General features: G+C 31.9%; 1 protein-coding gene across 25 annotated transcripts in view; it reads right to left on the reverse strand.

The window, feature by feature from the left end:
• LOC106663970 (ankyrin-3-like) overlaps positions 1-20,103 on the reverse strand; it is a 137,592-nt gene that overhangs the window by 40,614 nt on the left and 76,875 nt on the right. For 18 of the 25 annotated variants that reach the window (XM_024227413.1, XM_014389234.2, XM_024227432.1 and 15 more), the window contains 21 exons: positions 16,953-17,085; positions 16,732-16,895; positions 16,521-16,676; positions 16,337-16,465; positions 16,081-16,278; positions 15,492-15,788; positions 15,238-15,435; positions 15,034-15,180; positions 14,616-14,765; positions 14,397-14,537; positions 14,174-14,329; positions 13,857-13,955; positions 13,598-13,795; positions 9,317-9,491; positions 6,641-6,727; positions 5,803-5,925; positions 5,622-5,733; positions 5,487-5,504; positions 5,177-5,401; positions 4,957-5,117; positions 3,641-3,846 (listed from right to left, as the gene is read on the reverse strand). In XM_024227413.1, the coding sequence (XP_024083181.1) occupies positions 3,641-3,846; positions 4,957-5,117; positions 5,177-5,401; positions 5,487-5,504; positions 5,622-5,733; positions 5,803-5,925; positions 6,641-6,727; positions 9,317-9,491; positions 13,598-13,795; positions 13,857-13,955; positions 14,174-14,329; positions 14,397-14,537; positions 14,616-14,765; positions 15,034-15,180; positions 15,238-15,435; positions 15,492-15,788; positions 16,081-16,278; positions 16,337-16,465; positions 16,521-16,676; positions 16,732-16,895; positions 16,953-17,085 (3,273 nt within the window). Of the gene's footprint in view, positions 1-3,640; positions 3,847-4,956; positions 5,118-5,176; positions 5,402-5,486; positions 5,505-5,621; positions 5,734-5,802; positions 5,926-6,640; positions 6,728-9,316; positions 9,492-12,897; positions 13,160-13,597; positions 13,796-13,856; positions 13,956-14,173; positions 14,330-14,396; positions 14,538-14,615; positions 14,766-15,033; positions 15,181-15,237; positions 15,436-15,491; positions 15,789-16,080; positions 16,279-16,336; positions 16,466-16,520; positions 16,677-16,731; positions 16,896-16,952; positions 17,086-20,103 lie in introns of those variants that run through there. The other 7 variants (XM_024227410.1, XM_024227415.1, XM_024227414.1 and 4 more) reach the window with 7 other exon arrangements.

A 20,103-nucleotide genomic window follows, 5' to 3' on the forward strand; every position in this document is an offset into this window, starting at 1 on the left:
GCACGTAGAAAATTGTTTTTGCTCAAGCAGCACATTTTTACTAGCATTATAATTTCTTAATAAGCCTATTTTATTTAACTTGACTTTATTATATTAAGTATTACAATAAAAATTAAAAAATATATATAATTATTTGGAGATCATGAGATTCAGTCTGGTGTGACATAGGTTTAGAAAATGTTTTTCTAAACCTACATCACATCAGACCAAATCTCACGATCTCCAAATAATCATTAATTAATGGTCACTAAAATATATATAATACCCATAACATAACTATATTTTTTAAAAAAGAAATACACTTTTCCTTTCAGATTTTACTCTTTCTATCATTAAAATAAAACATAAAATATGTATATTTTATTTTTTTAATATCTTAAAAGTCATTAATTTCAGAAATGTGCAATATCTTAACACAAAATGAGTTACTTTGTAACTAACTTACCTTTGTACCTATTTATAATGTATGTACTAGTTTTAACTGCAGTTTTTTCATATGATAATGTAATAAAAATGTTAGACCTTTCCAATAATATCGTAAAGAAAGTGTAAAGGTCAAAACTATTTTCAGATAATAAACTTTATAATAGCTTCCATGTGCATATATTTATATGTTTGTATGGATAAGTCTTTTTGTTCTTTTTAGTAATTTTACAACCTTAGGTAACTATGAGAAGTTAGCAAGTTAAGAAAACAGGAGAATAAATATGAGTCAATGAGAGAGATTATAGAATAGACACAGAAAGTTGATGAAGACCACTAGATGTTTTGTTGGCCCGTAACAAACATATTTTATTACTGTACTAGATTTAAATTAGCCATAAAATAATTAATATTAACTAAACTATTTTATTTAAACAATGAAATTTTTTTTATTGGTTATGAAAATTATGAGTTTCTTATGGCTGGAACTTTGAAGCAACCAGACACACTCATTATATTTTTTCTTCTCTCAAATTCATTATAAAATTTATTCCTACATGTACCTGTACATACTATGTATCTTTGCATTTGTTATTTTATAAATATGTACACACATTCTTTATATTTGCCATTCCTTGAGTTTTGTTTTCATGATAGTGAATAGTGTTTGATCACAGTAAAGAAATTTGTTTGTTTAAATCGAAAAATTGATTAATTTTTTCAATTGAGTTTAGTCAATGTTAAGCATGAATTATAATCATCCAAAGGCTTTGATAAAATTGCATTTTCATGCTTGCATTTTTTTTCACACATTGTTTCAGTGGAACCAATGTGATAAAAATGAAGTCAATATAGCTAATTATACTCACTGACGATAATAAGCAGTATTAAAATTTATTTTCTTTCGTTTTTAAAGGTTACTGCTAAATAAATACTCTTCTTTTTGTAATAAAGGTGTAATACCTCATAAGGTAGATTACCTTTTGTCTCTCAAAAAGATGTAGAAAACCTTCCATGCAAGATTAAAAAAAATGGAATTTTAAAATAATTTTGATGTCCAAAGTGCAAATCTGTGTATCAACGTATTCCACGTTTGTTATTAAAGAAATGTTAATAAGTGTTAAAAAAAAATTACTGTTTTGTAAGTGCCATTATCCAATTTTCGGTATAAGCCGGTCAAAGAAGGAGAGAAAAATTGGGAAGTGGAAAGGTAGAGATGCAATGTTTAGTGGGTATATAGAAAAACAGCACAAAAGCATAGCTCGAAAATAATGGGGCGCATGTCAGAAACAAGCAATGTAGGAGTAAAAAGCGTACAGGACATTGCATCTAACATCAAAAGCAAAACTCAACCATTGAGCAACAATTCGATGCCCAATAAATGTTAGTTTGTTAGAAATTATTATTTTTTATGCAATTTTTATCCTTTCTAAAAATAACATGATGGTCAAAACTGTACTACATTGTCCACTGTACTGCATTTGAACCTAAATTATTTTCGAACTGTGCTTTATCGGCTACAGTCATCACTGCCAGATCTGGAAATATTGTCTCTCCTTTTATAACGTTTAAACTGATGGCATTATGATGCGATAGCTTCTGTCATATCTGTGTAATTTAATTTTATGGCTTAGAGAAATCATAGGCAAAAAATTAAAATACACAGAAATAAAAACAACTTTTAATGCAGTATATAAACTTTGTACCAGTTTTGGTATTAAACTAAATTTATTGGGCACATTTTGTAAATTTACAAATTTTCTTTTATGTCTATAAAGTGCAACATATAACTAGTGGCAAGTGAACCTTACAGTATTGTTTTAATACATTTTTTTATAAACTTTATTATATTTTTAGTCTTCTAATCTAAGGCAGTTTTGAGGTCAAAAGTTTTAATTTTATTTAAATGAAAAATAATTACATTGTACTTTTAAATTAAAACAATTACAAAAAATTGTTTTTTTCTTTAGTTTTCAAAGTTAAATTAATTAAACAACCAGTTAGTTAATTTTTTCTTACCTTATGATTATTATTTTAAAATAAAAACACTACAGATCAATACAAAAAAATTCTAGTTACTAATTTCTTCCAGGGTTATACTAATTTGTTGTAATTTGGCATTGATTAATTTGATTTACACATTTGTTTTTAATTAAAACAAATACTATTTGCTTTGTAATATTTTAGGTACAATAGTATATCCAAAAAGAAATAATAAATGTTTATTTCAATGTTGTTTTTGTTATTTAACTTCACATTATTTTAAACTGTCAATGTTTTTTCTTAAAAACATTAACAGTTCAGTGTTTTATAACTAAGTTTTAATAACTTCTACATTTTTGACATTTATTACAAATACAAATCTCTTTTTCTAAAACACTTATTCAAATTATTTTCAGCTGCTAAATGCTTAAATTAGACACAATATTAACTTTACAGAATATATTATTACAAAAAACAAGTGAAATGAACGAATGAAATTATTAATACTTCAAAAAACAATAAACACCAGGACAAATTCAATAAATGTTAATAGCTTATTTTTTTTATTGTAAACTTCACATTATTAATGGTTAACTACATAAAACACATTACAGATTAGTAAGTGTCATCTTTTGTGAGTAAGTTAACTGGAAAAAAAAACAATATATATAAAATAAAATAAATTGGTTCCATGCTAGACAATGTATAAATTATTGAATACATTTTGAAAATTGTGTGCATGAAAACAATTGTAAAAAGAAAAATTACAGTAACGGAAATTTTCAATGGGAAGGTGTGATCACTTTACATTCATGCACTACCATGCATTTTGATCGGTTCTTTCACTGTCAAAGCATCCAAACAAGTGAAATGAAATAATAAAAGTGCAAAATCTACTGTCACTTCTTTAAAAAAAAATATATATAAAAAAAATAAAGGTCCTTTCATGATAAATAAAAGGTATACTGAAGTAAATGTACATGAATTATTCCAAGCACTTAATGGACATAAAAGGTAGAGTAATTAGCATATATGATATATATAAATAAATGATTGAACTGACTAGGAACGATCACAATAATAAAATGAAAGAGATTGCCTAAGGTAAAATCTTGATGCAACCGAATCACCATATAAGCGAGAATCGCTTCTTTTTCGGTATATGGTTGACTGTGATTTTTTTCAACGATGCTGCATGTGCATTCTTCCTTGGTTTGAACAGGTTTACGTTTACCTGAAGGCCTACTTTGATCTTCTTTGTTAGAGCTCCGTGTGGGAACACCGCTTGGACCTGAGGTACGACTGTCGACGAGACCATTCCGCCTTCCGGTCCGATTGCATGCACTTCTTGTCTGACCCTTGACACGACAGCGATGTAGTGAGGGAATTCGGTTGTCAAAATCCTTGTCGTCCTTCCGCTATCGTCGACCTGATTGATTTCTGTTGACAGAAAAAATGCCTTATCTTAACTATATAATTAATTGAATTATTGTTAATTTATTGATTTATGCTCATTAAAAAGTGCAATGAAGTTTTCAGTGTTTATTATTAAAACTTCTCGAAAAGATAGTTTGAAGAGATATAAAAAATTTACTTATTTTATATTACATACATTAAATAAGAATTTATAGATTATTTTAAAAGAATGACGAAGTTAATAGAAGCAAAATTTATAAAATAATTACTCCAGTAAGGGAAATTTGAAAGTAACTTTAACCCATAGTGTTTAGCAGTCATAATTGACCATATTAATCATTTCCATTAATTATTATTTTTATCTAAGGTCTTGATTGAGATGAAAAAGTTATTGTCATGAGCGGGATTCAAACCCACAACCTTTGCCTTGAAAAAATGGCAAAAACAGGCAAAAAAAAATTTGAAAGGTTGTAGGTTGTGATGAGGAGTTAGTGTCAGAGAGGATCAAAGTCTCGATAGCTCAAGTGGTTAGAGCAGCGGTGTACAAGCCGAAGGTCGTGTGTTCGAATCCTGTTCATGACACTAACTTTTTCATCACAACCAGGACCTTCGTAAAAAGAATAATTAATACAAACTTTAACCTTTTGAAGAATATATCTTCTTCATCAGTGCTTTTAACAATTAAAGTAATTTCTGTCATAAGGATGGCTTAATCCAACTTCCCATTGGGTGTTGCGAATGAAGAGGTTAGACCACTTTACAAACATTTTTCATATATTAATCAATTGAAAAGCCATGGGTTCTGCAAGGAGTCAAACTCCCTAATTACTGCAGTGGCTGGCCAATTTTCAGTGTTCAATAAATATAAAAATATATTTACAATATTAAAAATTACGGCTTAGTTCAGTTTTATTGGATTCCATTTTACATTGCAGTTGTTAACCCTTTAAATCATTAAAACTATTTTCAAAGTCCCGATGGTAAAGAGAGGATACATCACTCAAAATATTGAAATAATGTGGTGATTAGTGACCGTTAGTCGATAATTATTCAGAAATAGCTTAAATCTGGATTTGTTACAACTTTCTTTTATCATTTGGTTCATAAAACTACAAAACGTAATATGAAACATACCATCTTTTTCGAAACTATGGCTGAGGACATCGTGGATAGCTTCTTCAGTGGCTTCAAACGTGTGTTCCCTCCATGTTTCACCATTGTCTGATCGTAGGATGACAATTTCTCTCTCTTTACCACGAAGTGAGCCAAAGTGAGGCACTTCTATCATGACAGGGCTGAAATGGTCAAATCATATATAGATATATCCAGGTTGTTCAAAGTTTTCAAAACTTACCCAAGGAACTTTGCGCCGACCGGGCCCAGTTCTAAAATCCTACTTGCAAGAGCTTCACCTTCCATGAGTGGAGGTGGGTGAGGTAGTTTGTCCCTTTTGAGATATCTACATGTCACGCGGAGCGGCATAGAAGCACGCCGAGGCGGCACAATGACCCTGACGCCTGAATGTCGGCAGCCTCTCATAGCACCACCTCTTGCGTCTACTAAAAAGCTCACCAAAAAGCTGAAAAATAAATTAAAAATGTTTTACATTGAATTTTAAAAATAAGTTTTGGAAAGACTTTTCTTAAACTATTCTCATTACTTACTTCCTCCATTGCAACTTTCTATTTATTCCAAACGCAGCATGATAACAATTTTTTTTAAATTAAATAAATTTTCTTTTTATTATATTTAAATTTTCTCTTAAAAAAAAAGAATTGATATTGAATTTGTATACACACCCCACATGAAGAGGATGTTTGGTAATGTCAACATTATCAGCAGTTGTAAACTGTGAATAGCTTTCTTTGATGTGTTGTGGGCTGATTGTGTCATCTATTGCTGTTGGTGGTCCTGCAATTTGATTTTTTTTTAAATTACACACGAACATTATTAAAATTAACTTGCGAGTATAAAACTTACCCATGTCCCGGTTGTCTCTTTCATCCCTGGTCACATCAATCGGTAGTGAATCATCACCTAGACCCTTCATTTCGTCGACAGTAAGATAGTGGTAAGGCTGCTCACTCAACATGGTTTCTTCACCTGTAAAATATTGAAAAAAAAGTCGAATTAGCATTATAAATTGAAATTGTTTCTTTAAAAATTAACAATCATTTTAACTATTGAAATTTTCTTCTTACTATTTATACAAAGCTGCTATTCACTTTTAGTCATATTTTATCTTATATCTAATTTGTTTATATATATATATTTTTAATGGTTTTAGTTGATTTTCATGCTATCCATAATCTAAACTCTCATGCATCTGTTATTTAAGTTTATTTATTATCTAATAAAACACTTTATAAGACAGCATTGCCAAGCTTTTTCTATGCTAAAATTATATTTTAATAAAAGTACTTTAACTAAGTTTTGCAGTACTAAAACCATCACAGAAATTGTCTAATTAGAACTAACATACATCACAAACACTTGATTGAATTAGGAAGACATTTAAAGATAATAAATTAGTTAGCTCAGGTTATTTTTAAATAACTATCACAGTAGAAATAAAAGAAACTATTAAGGATGTAAGTCTATTGAAAATAAAGGAACATGCTTAGAAAATTTTTATACATAAAAGGCAAGAAGGCTTACTGGAAACTTATGGAATAGAACAATTAAGATTAAAAAAATTTAATCAATTGAACTCAATAATTGTAAAACGTTTCAATATATTTTGTCTTGAATATTTATGCAATGGTTGATATCATTTTCATTTGTTTGAATTTAATTTTCTGTGCAATAATTGACTTACGAGTGAATATGGAGTCGCCCTGAAAGTAGGGTAGATAGACGTGTGGATGGGCGGGTGTAAAGCCATACTCTAGACCGAGCACATCACCTGACACACACACAAGCACAGTGCACAGCCATTACAGGTGCATAACAATGGACAAAATTTATATTTTATATTCTGATTCTAACCGTTTCATTTTTTATGACATTTATTAACTACCACCCTTTAATGAAAATTATTGATCGTTCGTTTCTTTCCTTGTTGTGGTAAAATATTTGTATAATTTTACAGTTATAAATATTTAAAATTAATAATATTATGTATTCAAAATAATGAAAATCTTCGATTAAAGGACCTTTTATCAAATTATATACAGAGAGCTTTTCTGTCCAATTATCTGCCATTTGCACTCTCAAATATTTGTTATGCTAAAGTATTAAATTTGATCTATATTTTTGTAAATTGTCTAGGTTTATAACAAAAAATAGTAATTCAGAAAACATCAATATTCACCATTCGTAAAAAGTTTAGACAACATGAGGCACTTTGATAGAAAACGTCTTGAAAGCTTTTGTAAACGGTTGTCCATAGAAATCAAATTTATTTGAATTTTTTTGCAAGGTTAATTATTCTATTTATGGGTTATTAATTATTTATCATTAAACTACATGACAATATTTGACAGTTTGATCACAAATGAGTGAATCATTGAAAAAACTTGGAACATAGCCACTGGCCAAATATCATTTTAAAATTTAACAGAAAATCACACCCTAAAATATTAATAAAATAAAAAATACATATTGTGTATTAAAATAGGTTTGTAGCATTTTTCAATAATCTGATTTTATCCTTCTTGTGTTTTTGAAGTCATTAGTTATTTCGCTAATTTAAAATTGATTAAAAATAGTGCATTTTTGATATGTAATTTTTTTTTTATTACTACAATACAATGTTCATGATGATTTAAGAAATAGCACCATCCTAAAGTGGTTTGCTTGGTTCAGAAGCAGAAATTGGATTTGGAAGACAAATTGCTCTGTTGGTCCTTGAACTGACGATGATGAACAAATTCAAACTTTCTTTTCACAAATAACTAACTCTCAATGATATGAGACAACAAAGAAAGAGAAAAATTTATCTGAGAGCAGCCAGATATGCTTTCAAAGCAATATACTGAGAAGAATTGATAAAATGTCCCATTGTCAAAAATATTGTCGACTGGGGATGTAAAGTCTTATTTTTGGCCTGTTACAAAAATGTTCTGAGAGGAAAATCTTTGGGAAATGCAGTGACTGACCATTAATAACTCTAAATGCCGGATCCATTGCAATCCAAATGCAAAATTCCCAAAAACAAAATGTGTATTTAGTGTGATTTGAAGAAGGTGCTTTATTATTAGCTTAATCCGACAGACAAAACCATTAATTCTTACGGTATACTGGACGCAATTGGAGCAATTGACCAAAATTAGCTAACCACAAGGAACTTTCCAACAGGATAATGCCACCCCACAAAAATTTTTTGGGCTGATATATGCTATCTCACCTTGCGTTCACTTTTTTTCAGTTTTTATTCGAAATCTTATGTTTTTACAAACATTTTTCAACCTTTTTTCAAAAAATTCACTAATTTCGTGGTCCGCTTGACCAATTTTTGCAAAATTTCAACATTTAAGGTGGTTTATTAGGAGCTACACAACTGGAGCGATTAACGTCAACAATTGGCCAAAAATGACCAGCATTTGGGATGGTTTTCTACTAGAATTTTCATATTTTCACTTATTCCAAAATTCTATTAATGTGAACAACTTTAATCCTGAGGACTGGAGGAAACTCACTGATGAGTTCATTTCTCAAAAACCTGAAAAGTTCTGGGAGGACTGAATTACAAAATAGTAATGCAAAATGTTTCATACATTGTTGATTAATTAGTTAATAAGTAATTAAATTTTCATTGAAACTATCATTAAAAAATGCTACGGACTTATTTTATGATCCAATATTTTATAAAAATAATCAAATATAAGTTCTACCTCATTTTGAAAGTTTTTAATAAAAATTAACAATGATTTAAAAAGTTTAATTTATTTTTATAAGAGTTTTACTGTAACATTCTATACTTTGTTTACTGCTTTTTATCTTTGTATTTAATTTTTATGGAATTTTAGGCTTTTGTTTAGTTTTATGAAATGTTGAAAAGGCAGAAGCAGAGCAAAAGCAATCACTGTATTTCCTTGAGCAGTAACGTAATATTCTTTTATTGGTAAAATGGCCCATTAAAAGTCCCCGGTGGATTGCAATTTACAAGCTCTACTTCAATTTACATGCAATTGAGTGATTTAATGAACTGTGTATTACTTGAATGTGTTTTAAATTTTGTAATTTATATTTAAAAATCAATACTTATTTATTTAATTTTTAACAAATAACAGGACAAATATTGCGAAAATCATGAGGGATCCAACAGTCGAATAAAAGAATTATGGGTTCACAAATATAAATTTACTGTGCACATGCGTCAATATTAACATTATTTTTTGTTATTCACATCCAAGCATGTCCAAAAAAAACCACACAGAAAGAGATACCAATAGATTGGGATTTGAAGAGAGTCAAGTAAGTGAAAAGCAGTCATTCTTAAAACTATTATTTTAAGTGTTAGTGTCGTGTTTAAAGGGTAATTAAAACTTACCACCTTCATCTTCGGAGTCTGACATAAAAGTTTCTTGCATCGTCTCTGGTGCCACCACTTTATATTTCTCATCAGCCGAAGTGGGGGAAATGGGAGTGTCTGTAACTCCTTTCAGGCTCTCGACGACACTGATGTAGCCAAGTTTCTGAGCGATTGAAAGAGCCGTCTGCCCTTGCTGCAATTTGAAAAAAGAAAAATTGCAATTATTTCTTGTCATAATCAACTGACAAAATATGGTATTTAATTAGTAAGAAAACACATCACTTGAAATATTTTGACACTTTTCTTGTATTACAGACTTTCTTTTTTATTTCTCATGAATAATTATTATTTTAATGTTTACATATATTCAAATTAGTATTATTGCACTTTTTAACAATCTAATATTTTATTTGTACTTCTATCTTCTAAATTCTCTGTATTTTCTACAAGTTATTGCTAAAAACAAAGTTCTATCAACCGATAATCTCTTCTCTTTTAAATATACAATTAATATTATATTGTTCATCTTAACATCCAATTTTTAATTATTTAGGTAAACATATAACTAAAAATTGTTAAACATTAATTTAAGGTTAATTTGTCTTGCTTTTTTCTCCACCGGCCTATATATATCTATTGTAACATTAGGATTAAGTCCTGGGAAGTGCACTTTTTCCACAAAATTAAACACTTTCCTTGCTACTTCTTGGCCCACTTTTTTTGGTGTAAGAACCAAAGTAGTTACTCCATCCAAGTCTAGTGCTTCATATTTGTAAGAATGCAGATTTCTGTAGTTTCTCTTGGCAGAGTCAGCATGTTTCCGCCTAGGATTTGCCCACCTTCTTTTGGGGGTAGTTAAAAAGGACAGTGTACGGTAGAGAGGCTTAATATTTTCCTCGAATTTTGCCTGCTGAAAGAATTACTCTGCCTTTCTTTTTAAAATATTTAACAATCTCTTAGCTTGTCTCACGCCTAATGCTTTTGTCCAGTGGTTGAGATTTCTCAAACCATTGCCCAACTCTAACTTTAGCACATGCTTACGAGTATAAAGGTAGGCATACTGAAATAAATTTCTGAACAGCCAAAGTCATGATTTATGGGACAATTCTGAGGCCAGTAGAAACATGGGCACTGCATGATGCAGAAGAAAGAGTTAACTGCTGCAAGAGAAAGGTGCTATTCATAATTTTTGGGCCGGCGATGGAAAACATAATTTACAGGTTCTATAGGAACGCAGAACTGAAGATGAAGATGAAGAATAATGAAGATGAACAATTATAAAAAAGGGCAGACTTTGTTGGTTGTTCTTTCTATGAAATGGAAGAAGGCAGAGCTCCTTGTATAGCAAAGGGCATCCTGGTGGCCAGAGATCTAGAGGCTGACCAAGATTGGTTGAAAGACTTGTAGAACGACCTACAGAAGCTAAATGTACAGCAGTGGAGGAGAAAGGCTACAGATTAAGAGGAATAGCAGAAAATGTTGAAGATGAAGGTACTAAAAGGGCTGGATCGCCATGGAATAAGTAAGTTGAGCCCCTGTTAACTGGCGACCCTGGCCGATTCCTGTTTTGGCCTGTTAATCTGAAGTTTAGGTATTCCAAAGGGAAATATTAACAAAAATGTAGAATAACAATCGTTCATGATGTACATATAAAAAAATATGTGTGCACGTATTTTATTATGCATTTGAAAACATAGAAAAGATGAAGTATGTATATACAAGTTAACAATGGAAACAAAGTTTTAAAATGGTTATTTTCTTTTATTTTTGAATTTTTAAATGCAAAATCTCTCAAAAGTTTTTTCATTTTTAGTACATCTGTAACATTCATTCCCACTCTTGCTCGATATCCTGAAAAGGACATGAGGATCTTTTAAGACCGCACCTAACCCTAGGGCCATATCGGTCCCCCATGCAAGCACAGGATTGTTTCTCAAGAAGGGGGGCGACACGTTTCCATCTGCGGTGTGATGTGCAATCCGTAGATTTTCATGTAGAGCCTTGAAAAAGGGTCTTCCCCACTTGGCTCTTCTGCAGGGCTGGGTCGGCAGACCGCCCGACCAGTGTCACAGCCGGAGCTACCCCCGATCAATAGAGAAGGCAGCTCTATCGAAACCCCTAGTGTAGGCACTTCTGACAGACAAGCCGGCACTGGTTTTTATTTAAGTGGAATGCTAACCACCATCCAGAGGGCACGATGTACCCCCTGGGCTTCTCTCAAGAAGCTTCACCATGTACCGCTACGAGTCCGACCTCAGTTGCAAGCAGTAGTAGTTCAGTAATTCTCGCATATAGGACTCATGCTGCTGTCCGCGAAGTGTAACTGATTTAACACCCAACGTCTAATTGTGGCCAATGTCTCTGCAGAAATTTGCCAAACCGTCTACTGATTTAGAATGCTTGCCAGGAACTCAAGGCTACAGTTAGTCTGGATATCCTCTTGCAACCAAGAGGAGTGAGTGGGATCTGGGGAAGTGGGAAGTGATTGGGATTGAGAGGAGGGTATGTGTATGTTCGGCTATTATGCCTTGGGTGATGGGATCGCCAACCCCTACGCCGCAGTACATCTGTAACAGTTGAATCATGTTGCTGTTCAATGTCCATCAATGCCACCTTTTTTCCTAACTAGGCTGGTAAATCTGAAGGATGGTTAAAACATGGCCAGTTAACAGGGGTTCTACTGTGACTATAACTGGTGTGCCTGGGTAGTTCCATTCCCATGGTGTAATTCAGGAATTTCGAGATCAGTTTGGAGGTAAAAGCATACAAAATTAGTGCATTTATTGCACCTTGATTATCCGAAAGCATGTTGCATGTACCTCTTTTTTTATGCATACTGATTTACCATAACATGTTGTCACACTTGGTTGTTATTGTTGTTGATTGTTTATTGCACTTTTTAATCATAGAATATAGTATAGAACTTGGTTGGTCTGCTAGGCGTAACTTCAAGATTTGTTTTAAATTATTTGGCCAGGCGGCTTCGGTGGCCGCAACAGTTAAGGCATTGACATGGTGCTCATCACTGTAAGGTAAAGGTACCGGGTTCAAATCCACCTGCCCTGCATTTGAATCTGACATGCTTACAAATGGGCTTTTTTTTCAAAGACACCGGCACACTGAGGGTTCAATATACCCTCATAGTTGAAATACCCTTGTTAAAAATTTGAAACTGACACTACATAGAAAGTTTTTTTTTCTGAAAAGCATTTCTTCTAGCATTGAAAACCTTGAAACTAATAAAAGAAAAAAAAATTGAAATTATTGTTCAACTTTGATATTAAAAATGCTAGTATAAAGCTAGAACTGGAATTAGACAGTTGATACTGATGTTTATTAAAGTTACAGTTATTATTCAGCTGTTCACTAGAATTTAGTTTGTCTAATTTTTCTAAATCTTCTTTTAAACTAAACTAGATAATTTTTTTTAATAGAAACTTCACTGATATACTGCTTTGTAGATCAAAATGCAATTTTTGTTCTAAAAAAAATCCCAACACATGCACTCTACTTTCACTTTAAACGTGTGCTTCTAATTAAATTATTCTAAATTTTGACAAATTAACACATAGCAATTTGTAAAATTAAGTTTAACATACCAGGTCTGTTTCCTATAACAAGTACGGATATTATTAAATTAAAATAACTTCAGAGAGTAAACACGCTTAGGTAGTAAAATAATGAGTAAAACGTGACATTAAATTTGCCGAATGGCAGAAATGATAAACCAGTATGGAAATTACATCAGGCATGAGGTCATCCTATTGCTCTTACGCCCAAAAGGAAAATAACTTAACGAACTGGTTGCTATTCTAATTCGAAAGATCAGATACTACTGCAAATCTGTTAATTGACTGCTTGAACTTTAATCAATTCAGTTCAACCTTCAATCTCAGTTTATCTCAATCAAATATTGTTTATTTAATTTTGTATATTAGAAGACTAAATAGAATAGAATGTTAATTCTTCCTAGGACTAGAAAAATACAAAGCAATATATTTTGGCAAAATATTTAAAAAAAAGTTTTGTAAACTTGACAATTAAAATATTAAATATCTTAAATTTTATTTTTTTTCTAATTTAATGACCTGAAATTTTTTTTATCATATTATTGTAGTAATGTTGAATGTATTAATAGTGAATGAAAAATTTAATATATTTTTTATGGCGATTAAAGATTTTTAAAAAGATTAAATATTGATCTCTGGTGTAATTACAGCTACAATCAGTAAAAATTTAACATATAAAAGATTCTTAAATGAAAATATTAAAAATGTTATATTTTAAAATTGTACTTACATTTGTAGTTGCATTAGGGTTGGCTCCAGCCTCCAGTAAGGCGTTGACGATGCCTGAATGGCCCTGTTGAGCCGCTTGGTGCAGAGGAGTGTAATTGACTGCTGTAGTTGGTGTTACGTTTGCACCGTGGGACAGCAAGAGTCTGACCATGCCCATCTGACCAAAGTGGCTCGCGACGTGGAGGGGTGTATAGCCGGCCTGAAATAAACCGAGCACGTCATGTTGGTGTTTTAAAAGGCTGTTTATCATTTTTAGTTACCTTGGTGGTACAGTTGACTTGGGCGTTGTTTTTAAGGAGGATCGTGCCAACTTCTACGCAGTCTTCTTGCGCGCAGAGATGAAGCGGGGTTAAACCATTCTGTAAATATTTAAAAATTTTATGTAAGATCAAAACAATTGTTGATCAAATATTTTCAATATTGTGTGTTATTTTTATTTTTTTAATTTGAACGATGAAGATAAAATGTTGAAATGTTATTGAAACAATTAGTAATATTTGTTTACTCAATAGAGAGACAATTTCAGAAACAGACAAACAAGAATTATTAATTAAATTTATAAGAATTCAATTTTTACCTTTGCTTTGTGGTTGATGTCGGCTTGGTGCTCTATAAGAAGATTTGACATATCTGCATGACCTTCTTGTGCTGAAAGATGAAGTGGTGTGAAGCCCGCCTTAGATTCAGCATTTGCCTTAGCACCATATTCCAAAAGTGTCGTTGCAATGTCCATCTAATTAAAATTAAATGATAAGGCAATTTTTCTATATTTTTAAAATAATCCAAAATAGAATAATTACTTGGTTTTTCCTTGCTGCAATGTGAAGCGGTGTGTGGCCGTTTTTAGCTGTAGCATGAGGAGAGGCACCTTTCTCCAGAAGGAGCAAAGCCACGTTTTGATGATCATAATGGCTTGCGACATGCAGAGGAGTGACTCCATTCTGAAATTTAATTATTGATTAAATGATAATTGATATTTTTTTTCAATAAAAATTATATAAATTAAAGTTTCTACAGACTTTGCCTTGAGCATCAACAGGAGCATCTCTTCTCAGTAACAACTTGGCAACATTCATATGACCATATTTAGCAGCTAAATGCAGAGGTGTGAATCCTTTCTTAGTAGTTGCTTCCAAAGAAGCTCCATTTTCAAGAAGAACTGACGCCACCTTAAAAAAAAAAATCATAAAGTAAATTAAGTATATACTTTTGATCATGCAGTTTTCTCCTATGGTCTCCTATGGTGGTGATTAACCTCTAATTTGATCAACTGCTTATCTTCACTGGGTTATTCTACCAGATGCATTTTGGCATTTTGCCATCTTCAGTCTCAGAAATTGATCATGAGTCTGATAGACCAACCCAGTAAGGATAGACCAAGATGATCAGATCAAATTACATGTATAATTTTGTCTATTTAATTTTTTGAGACATTACCTCATCTTGACCTTCTTTCGCTGCAATATGAAGTGCTGTGTATAAATCTTTTGTTGTTGAATCGACACTAGCGCCGTGCTGAAGTAACAGCATTACAATATCAACATTGCCAAGCCTTGATGCAATATGAAGTGGAGTTTGTTGCTCCTGAAAAAATTTACAACGGTAAAATTTGTTTGATATTTATTAAAGGAGTCGGATTACCCTTGCTCTGGCGTCAACTTGGGCATCGTTTCTAAGGAGAATTCTTATAATGTCAGTCTGATTTGCTCTGGCAGCTAAATGAAGTGGAGTTTCACCTCTCACTGTGGTCACATCAGGGCCAGCTTCATTTTGTACTAGATAAATCACAATGTTCATACAACCCATGAAACTCGCGACATGTAAAGGTGTGAGCCCACTCTGGAAAAAAATTAAGAATTTAACTTAATTTTTTGTTACAAGGTTTGCAAAGTTACCTCTGTGGTTGCTTCGATTGAGGCTCCGTGTTTCAATAAGAGCTCAACGACTTTAATCCTGTTCTTTTTACATGCGATATGAAGTGGCGTGAAACCATTGAGGGCTCGTGCATTTGGGTCGGCTTTTCGGTCGAGCAACAATCTGGCAACACCAACATGACCGCAGTGAGCTGCGACATGCAGTGCAGTTAAATAATCGACTGTTACATCGTCAACGGGAGCACGGTGGTATAAGAGAATTCGAGCAGCATCTACATGATCTCCTTGGGAAGACATATGGAGTGCAGCTAAACCATTCTAAAAAAAAAAATCATGCAAGTACATAAGAGTTATTAGAATTTTAATAATTTCCCTTAAAAAAAAAACAAATATTTGCTGGTTTAGAAATTGAAACAGAAATAGAAAAATATAGTAAAAACCAATTTTCATCACTGAACATAGATAATAGTTCATCTGTATATATAACATCTTTCAATTTTGAATTTACAAAAAATACTATTTCTCAAAATTCATTTCACAGTATAAAAGAAATCTAAAATCAGGAATTTTTCCTTTCCTGCTTGAATTTTAAAATAACTATTAGAACAACCTTTGTCTTAGCGCTGATAGGTGCACCTCGTTCGAGAAGCATATCAACGACTTGCTCATGGCCAGATCTTGCTGCACAGTGAAGCGGAGTGAGACCATCCCTCGTTTTCGCTTCAATATTGGCTCCACGGCTGAGAAGAGTTGAAACCATGTTCGCTTTTCCCCATTTTGCCGCAACATGGAGAGGGGTAATATTATGCTGAAGAAATTATAAATATAAAATCTAGTAGAAAATTTTATTGTGACAACAAACTTACTTTAGCTGCAAAATTAACATCAGCACCTTTGGACAGTAAAAGATTAGCAATACCTTCATTGCCATAATGGGACGCTATATGTAATGGGGTGAACCCACTTTTGGACGTTACATCTGGATTATGCTCATTCTGAAATTTAATCAATTTTAAAATTTTGGATTAAGAAAAAAAGAAAAAAGATTACCTGTAAAAGAAGAGCAGCTGCTTTGCAGTCGTCTTTTTTAGCTGCGATGTGCAATGCTGGTAGTCTAACTTTGCCTCTGGTGTCATTCTCAAGCAAAACCGCAACAACTTTGTCATGGCCTTGTTGCATCGCAACAGCCAGCGGTGTAAAACCATCCTGCCAAAAGAAATTGAGTTAATCTTATTTTCATTCTAACTTAACAAATACATACCTCAGTAGCCAAACTTTGGTTTGCTCCGTTCGCCAGCAGAAACTTGACAACCGAGTCGTGATTTTCCTGGGCAGCCATGTACAACGGCGTGAAGCCATTTTGACTCTGAACATTAACACAAGCACCATGTTCTACGAGATGCTTGACAACTTCTTCTTGCCCAGCTATAAATTTTAAGTTTTAAAATTTACCTCATTACTGACTTACGATTAAAAATTTACCTAAGGAAGCAATGTGAAGTGCAGTGTTTCCTTTCTTAGTGGCTGAATCAACATTGGCTCCTCTCTTGAGGAGCTCAGAAACGACGCTCATGTGACCATCTTTAGACGCTAAGTGAAGCGCGTTCAAACCATTCTAAAACAATTAGTGTACATTAACAATTAAATCTGCTAAGTCCACCAGGATCATGCTAGAATAGGTTCAAATGCTTTGTTTTAGTGAAAGACAATGTAAGTAATTCAGATATGGCAGTGTGAATTTAAATCAGAATGTTGGACAACAATAACGTAAATTGATTATAATAGTCAACAGAAAACATTAATTATTACAAGTTCAGACAAAATGCTACACCTGTTTGGAACCCATTCTATCTAAATTATCAAAAAATTCTTCAATCTGTACAAAACAAATTAAAAAAAAAAACTTTCCTACAAACTCAATCTTCCTCCGAATTCTGCCTACCTTGGAATCAGCTCTGAATTTAAACTTTTCGAACTGGCATTAAGAAGGGATTACTTTTATATTGTTTTTGTATTTAAATTATTAAACAATTTCATTGATAGTCCTTCTCTCCGCTCTCAACTACAGCTACATGTCCCTTCGCACTCTCTTAAAACCTATAAATTATTTTATATTTAATTCCAAAACTCTAACTACATGCTCTCTTCTCTTCTATACAGAATGATGATCTCGCACTCTAGTCTTATTATATTATATATTTACATAGATCATTATTTTCATTAAATATGTACCTAATTATTGTAGTTTCAATGGTCTTTCAGCTTTATTTTGTTTCCTCTGCCTTATTTGGTTAATAATTATGTATTTCATTTTTGTTGTTCAGTGTTTTACTCTTTAATTGTATTTTTTAATTTACCATTTATATTATTATCATGTATATACGTCCTTATTCTTTTTATATATATTATTTGTATTTTTACATATATCATTTATATTTTTTGTTATTGTAAAATGTCTTTTTTTATAGTGGATTTCGATCCGTAAATAAATAAATAAATAAAATTGTCTAGAAATGCAACACTAAAACTTGTGAATTCAGGATCAGTCTTCCAGGAAAGGCCAGTAACACAGTCAAACATAAGAGGACAGCTTATGAACAGCTATGAAACTTAGCACTTGAATTAGAAATAGAAAATGAAGTATTTTCTTCTAGATTTATGTTAACTCAGCTTTACACATATCTACGAATAAAGAATCAAACTTATGACTGGATTTTGGCAGTTCAGGATAAGATTTTGGTCTTACTCGTCCTCGCCAAGGAGATCAACAGCTAGGTCATATCAGCCCCAGCCAGTTTTTAAACAAATTATTTCCTATTTAAATACCATAATTAGGGTGGTGAATTCGATAGCTACATCTAACTAATCGGAGGGTCACTCAATAGACACAAAACAAAAATATCAATAGTATTACAATAAACTGTTTCTTCCAACAATTGGAACAAAGGACTGAAATATTCGTTGCCCACTCAAGCACAATTATATTGGGTAGATTCCTACACGCTCTCTATAAAGAGCCAAGGATGACACCGTTCAATGAAGTGAGACACATCAACTTTTCTCTTTGTCAGACACATATGCGGGTGTCCTTGTGTCACAATGTCAAACAATAATTGTTTGTATGAATAAATTTGTTTAAATTTACATAAGCATGTATTCAATGTTTTTTAAACTGCATTTAATGCTATCTATAAAATCTACAGATGTTTTGTTTTATTTAATTAGACAGATATTTAAATTGGGGGCTGATGTGTGTGTGGAAATAAATTAGAATGATTAATGATGATAGCTCATGCGATTTAGGGGGTAGTGACCATTTTTCTGACCAAAGCATTGTAGTATAAATATTATTTTATTAAAAAAAGAAAGAAAAAGAAGTTCTATGAGATTCCGAGGTTTAAAAGTTGGTCAAATAGTTTTTTAAAAGTTGCGAATCAAGCCTTGCCTTGATGAACTTGCAACTTTCCATCCCTTACGAAGTTTAAAGACTAGCCTTTTATGTATATTCTCGGTCAAAAAATTCTCAACTAAAACATCATCTGTTAATTCACTCCTGTAAGAGAATCAATGTGTAACACGGGACAAGTTCGAGCTCGATCGGAAAATCATTTCTCCCGAAAAGTTGTATTTTTTTCACCTTTCGGCACATTTTTCTCCAAAACCCTTTATATTAAAATGATTCTCATTTTATAGAGCATAACAGGCGCAATTGTAGAGAGGTATTGTTAACAAAATAAAACAAAAAATACCGTTTAGAAAGGAACAAATAAATTTGGAGAAAATTGTAGAAAAATAAGTCAACTTTTTGGCATCTCTTTCAAAAACTAAACGATCTTGAAAAATGACAAAAAATACTGAAAAAATTTAAAGCTTGATACATAAACAGAAAGTAAAGACTACAGTTAAAAATAAATAAGTACCAAAATTAAAATTCAAAGAGTATAAGTTGAGTTAAGCAAAAAAATAGGAAAAACCATGTTCTTCCGAAAAATGGACGCATCCTCTTTAAGACTTTTTCCTCCATAACGTTGAAATATAATTGTTAGTATATTTTAAATGGACTTGCTTAAATTTGTTTTTATCTGAGTATACATTGTACAACATTTAGAAAACCTTCAAATTGCTAACTAATATTTAGAATTTTCAAATATTTATCGAAATCTATGTAGAGACGTTTTGTCTTAGTTTACCGTCATGACGTTTGTTCGTGTAAACAATTGAGTTATGGGATTTTGAAGAAATGAGATGAAAAATGATCTACTAAAGAGAAAGCTGTTTTTCCTTTTCTTTCTAGCCTATATTCTTCTATATTTCAAAAGTTAGAGAGGAAAATTAAATTCACAAGTGAAAATTGCTGAATATCTTTGGTTTTAAATATTCATTGTGATCTATGTTTTATTTAACCGTTATGACGTTTGATCGTGCAAACACTTCAGTTATGGGATTTTGAAGAAATGAGATGAAAGATGATCTACTAAAGAGAAAGCTGTTTTTCCTTTTATTTCTAGCCTATATTCTTCTATATTTCAAAAGTTAGAGTGGAAAATATAAATTCACAAGGGAAAATTGCTGAATTTCTTTGGTTTTAAAAATCCATTGTGATCTATGTTGTATTTAACCATTATGACGTTTG

The sequence above is a fragment of the Cimex lectularius genome, unplaced genomic scaffold (genome assembly GCF_000648675.2).
Source record: "Cimex lectularius strain Harlan isolate CLEC.00 unplaced genomic scaffold, Clec_2.1 scaffold86, whole genome shotgun sequence".
NCBI classification, from domain to species: Eukaryota; Metazoa; Arthropoda; class Insecta; order Hemiptera; family Cimicidae; genus Cimex; species Cimex lectularius.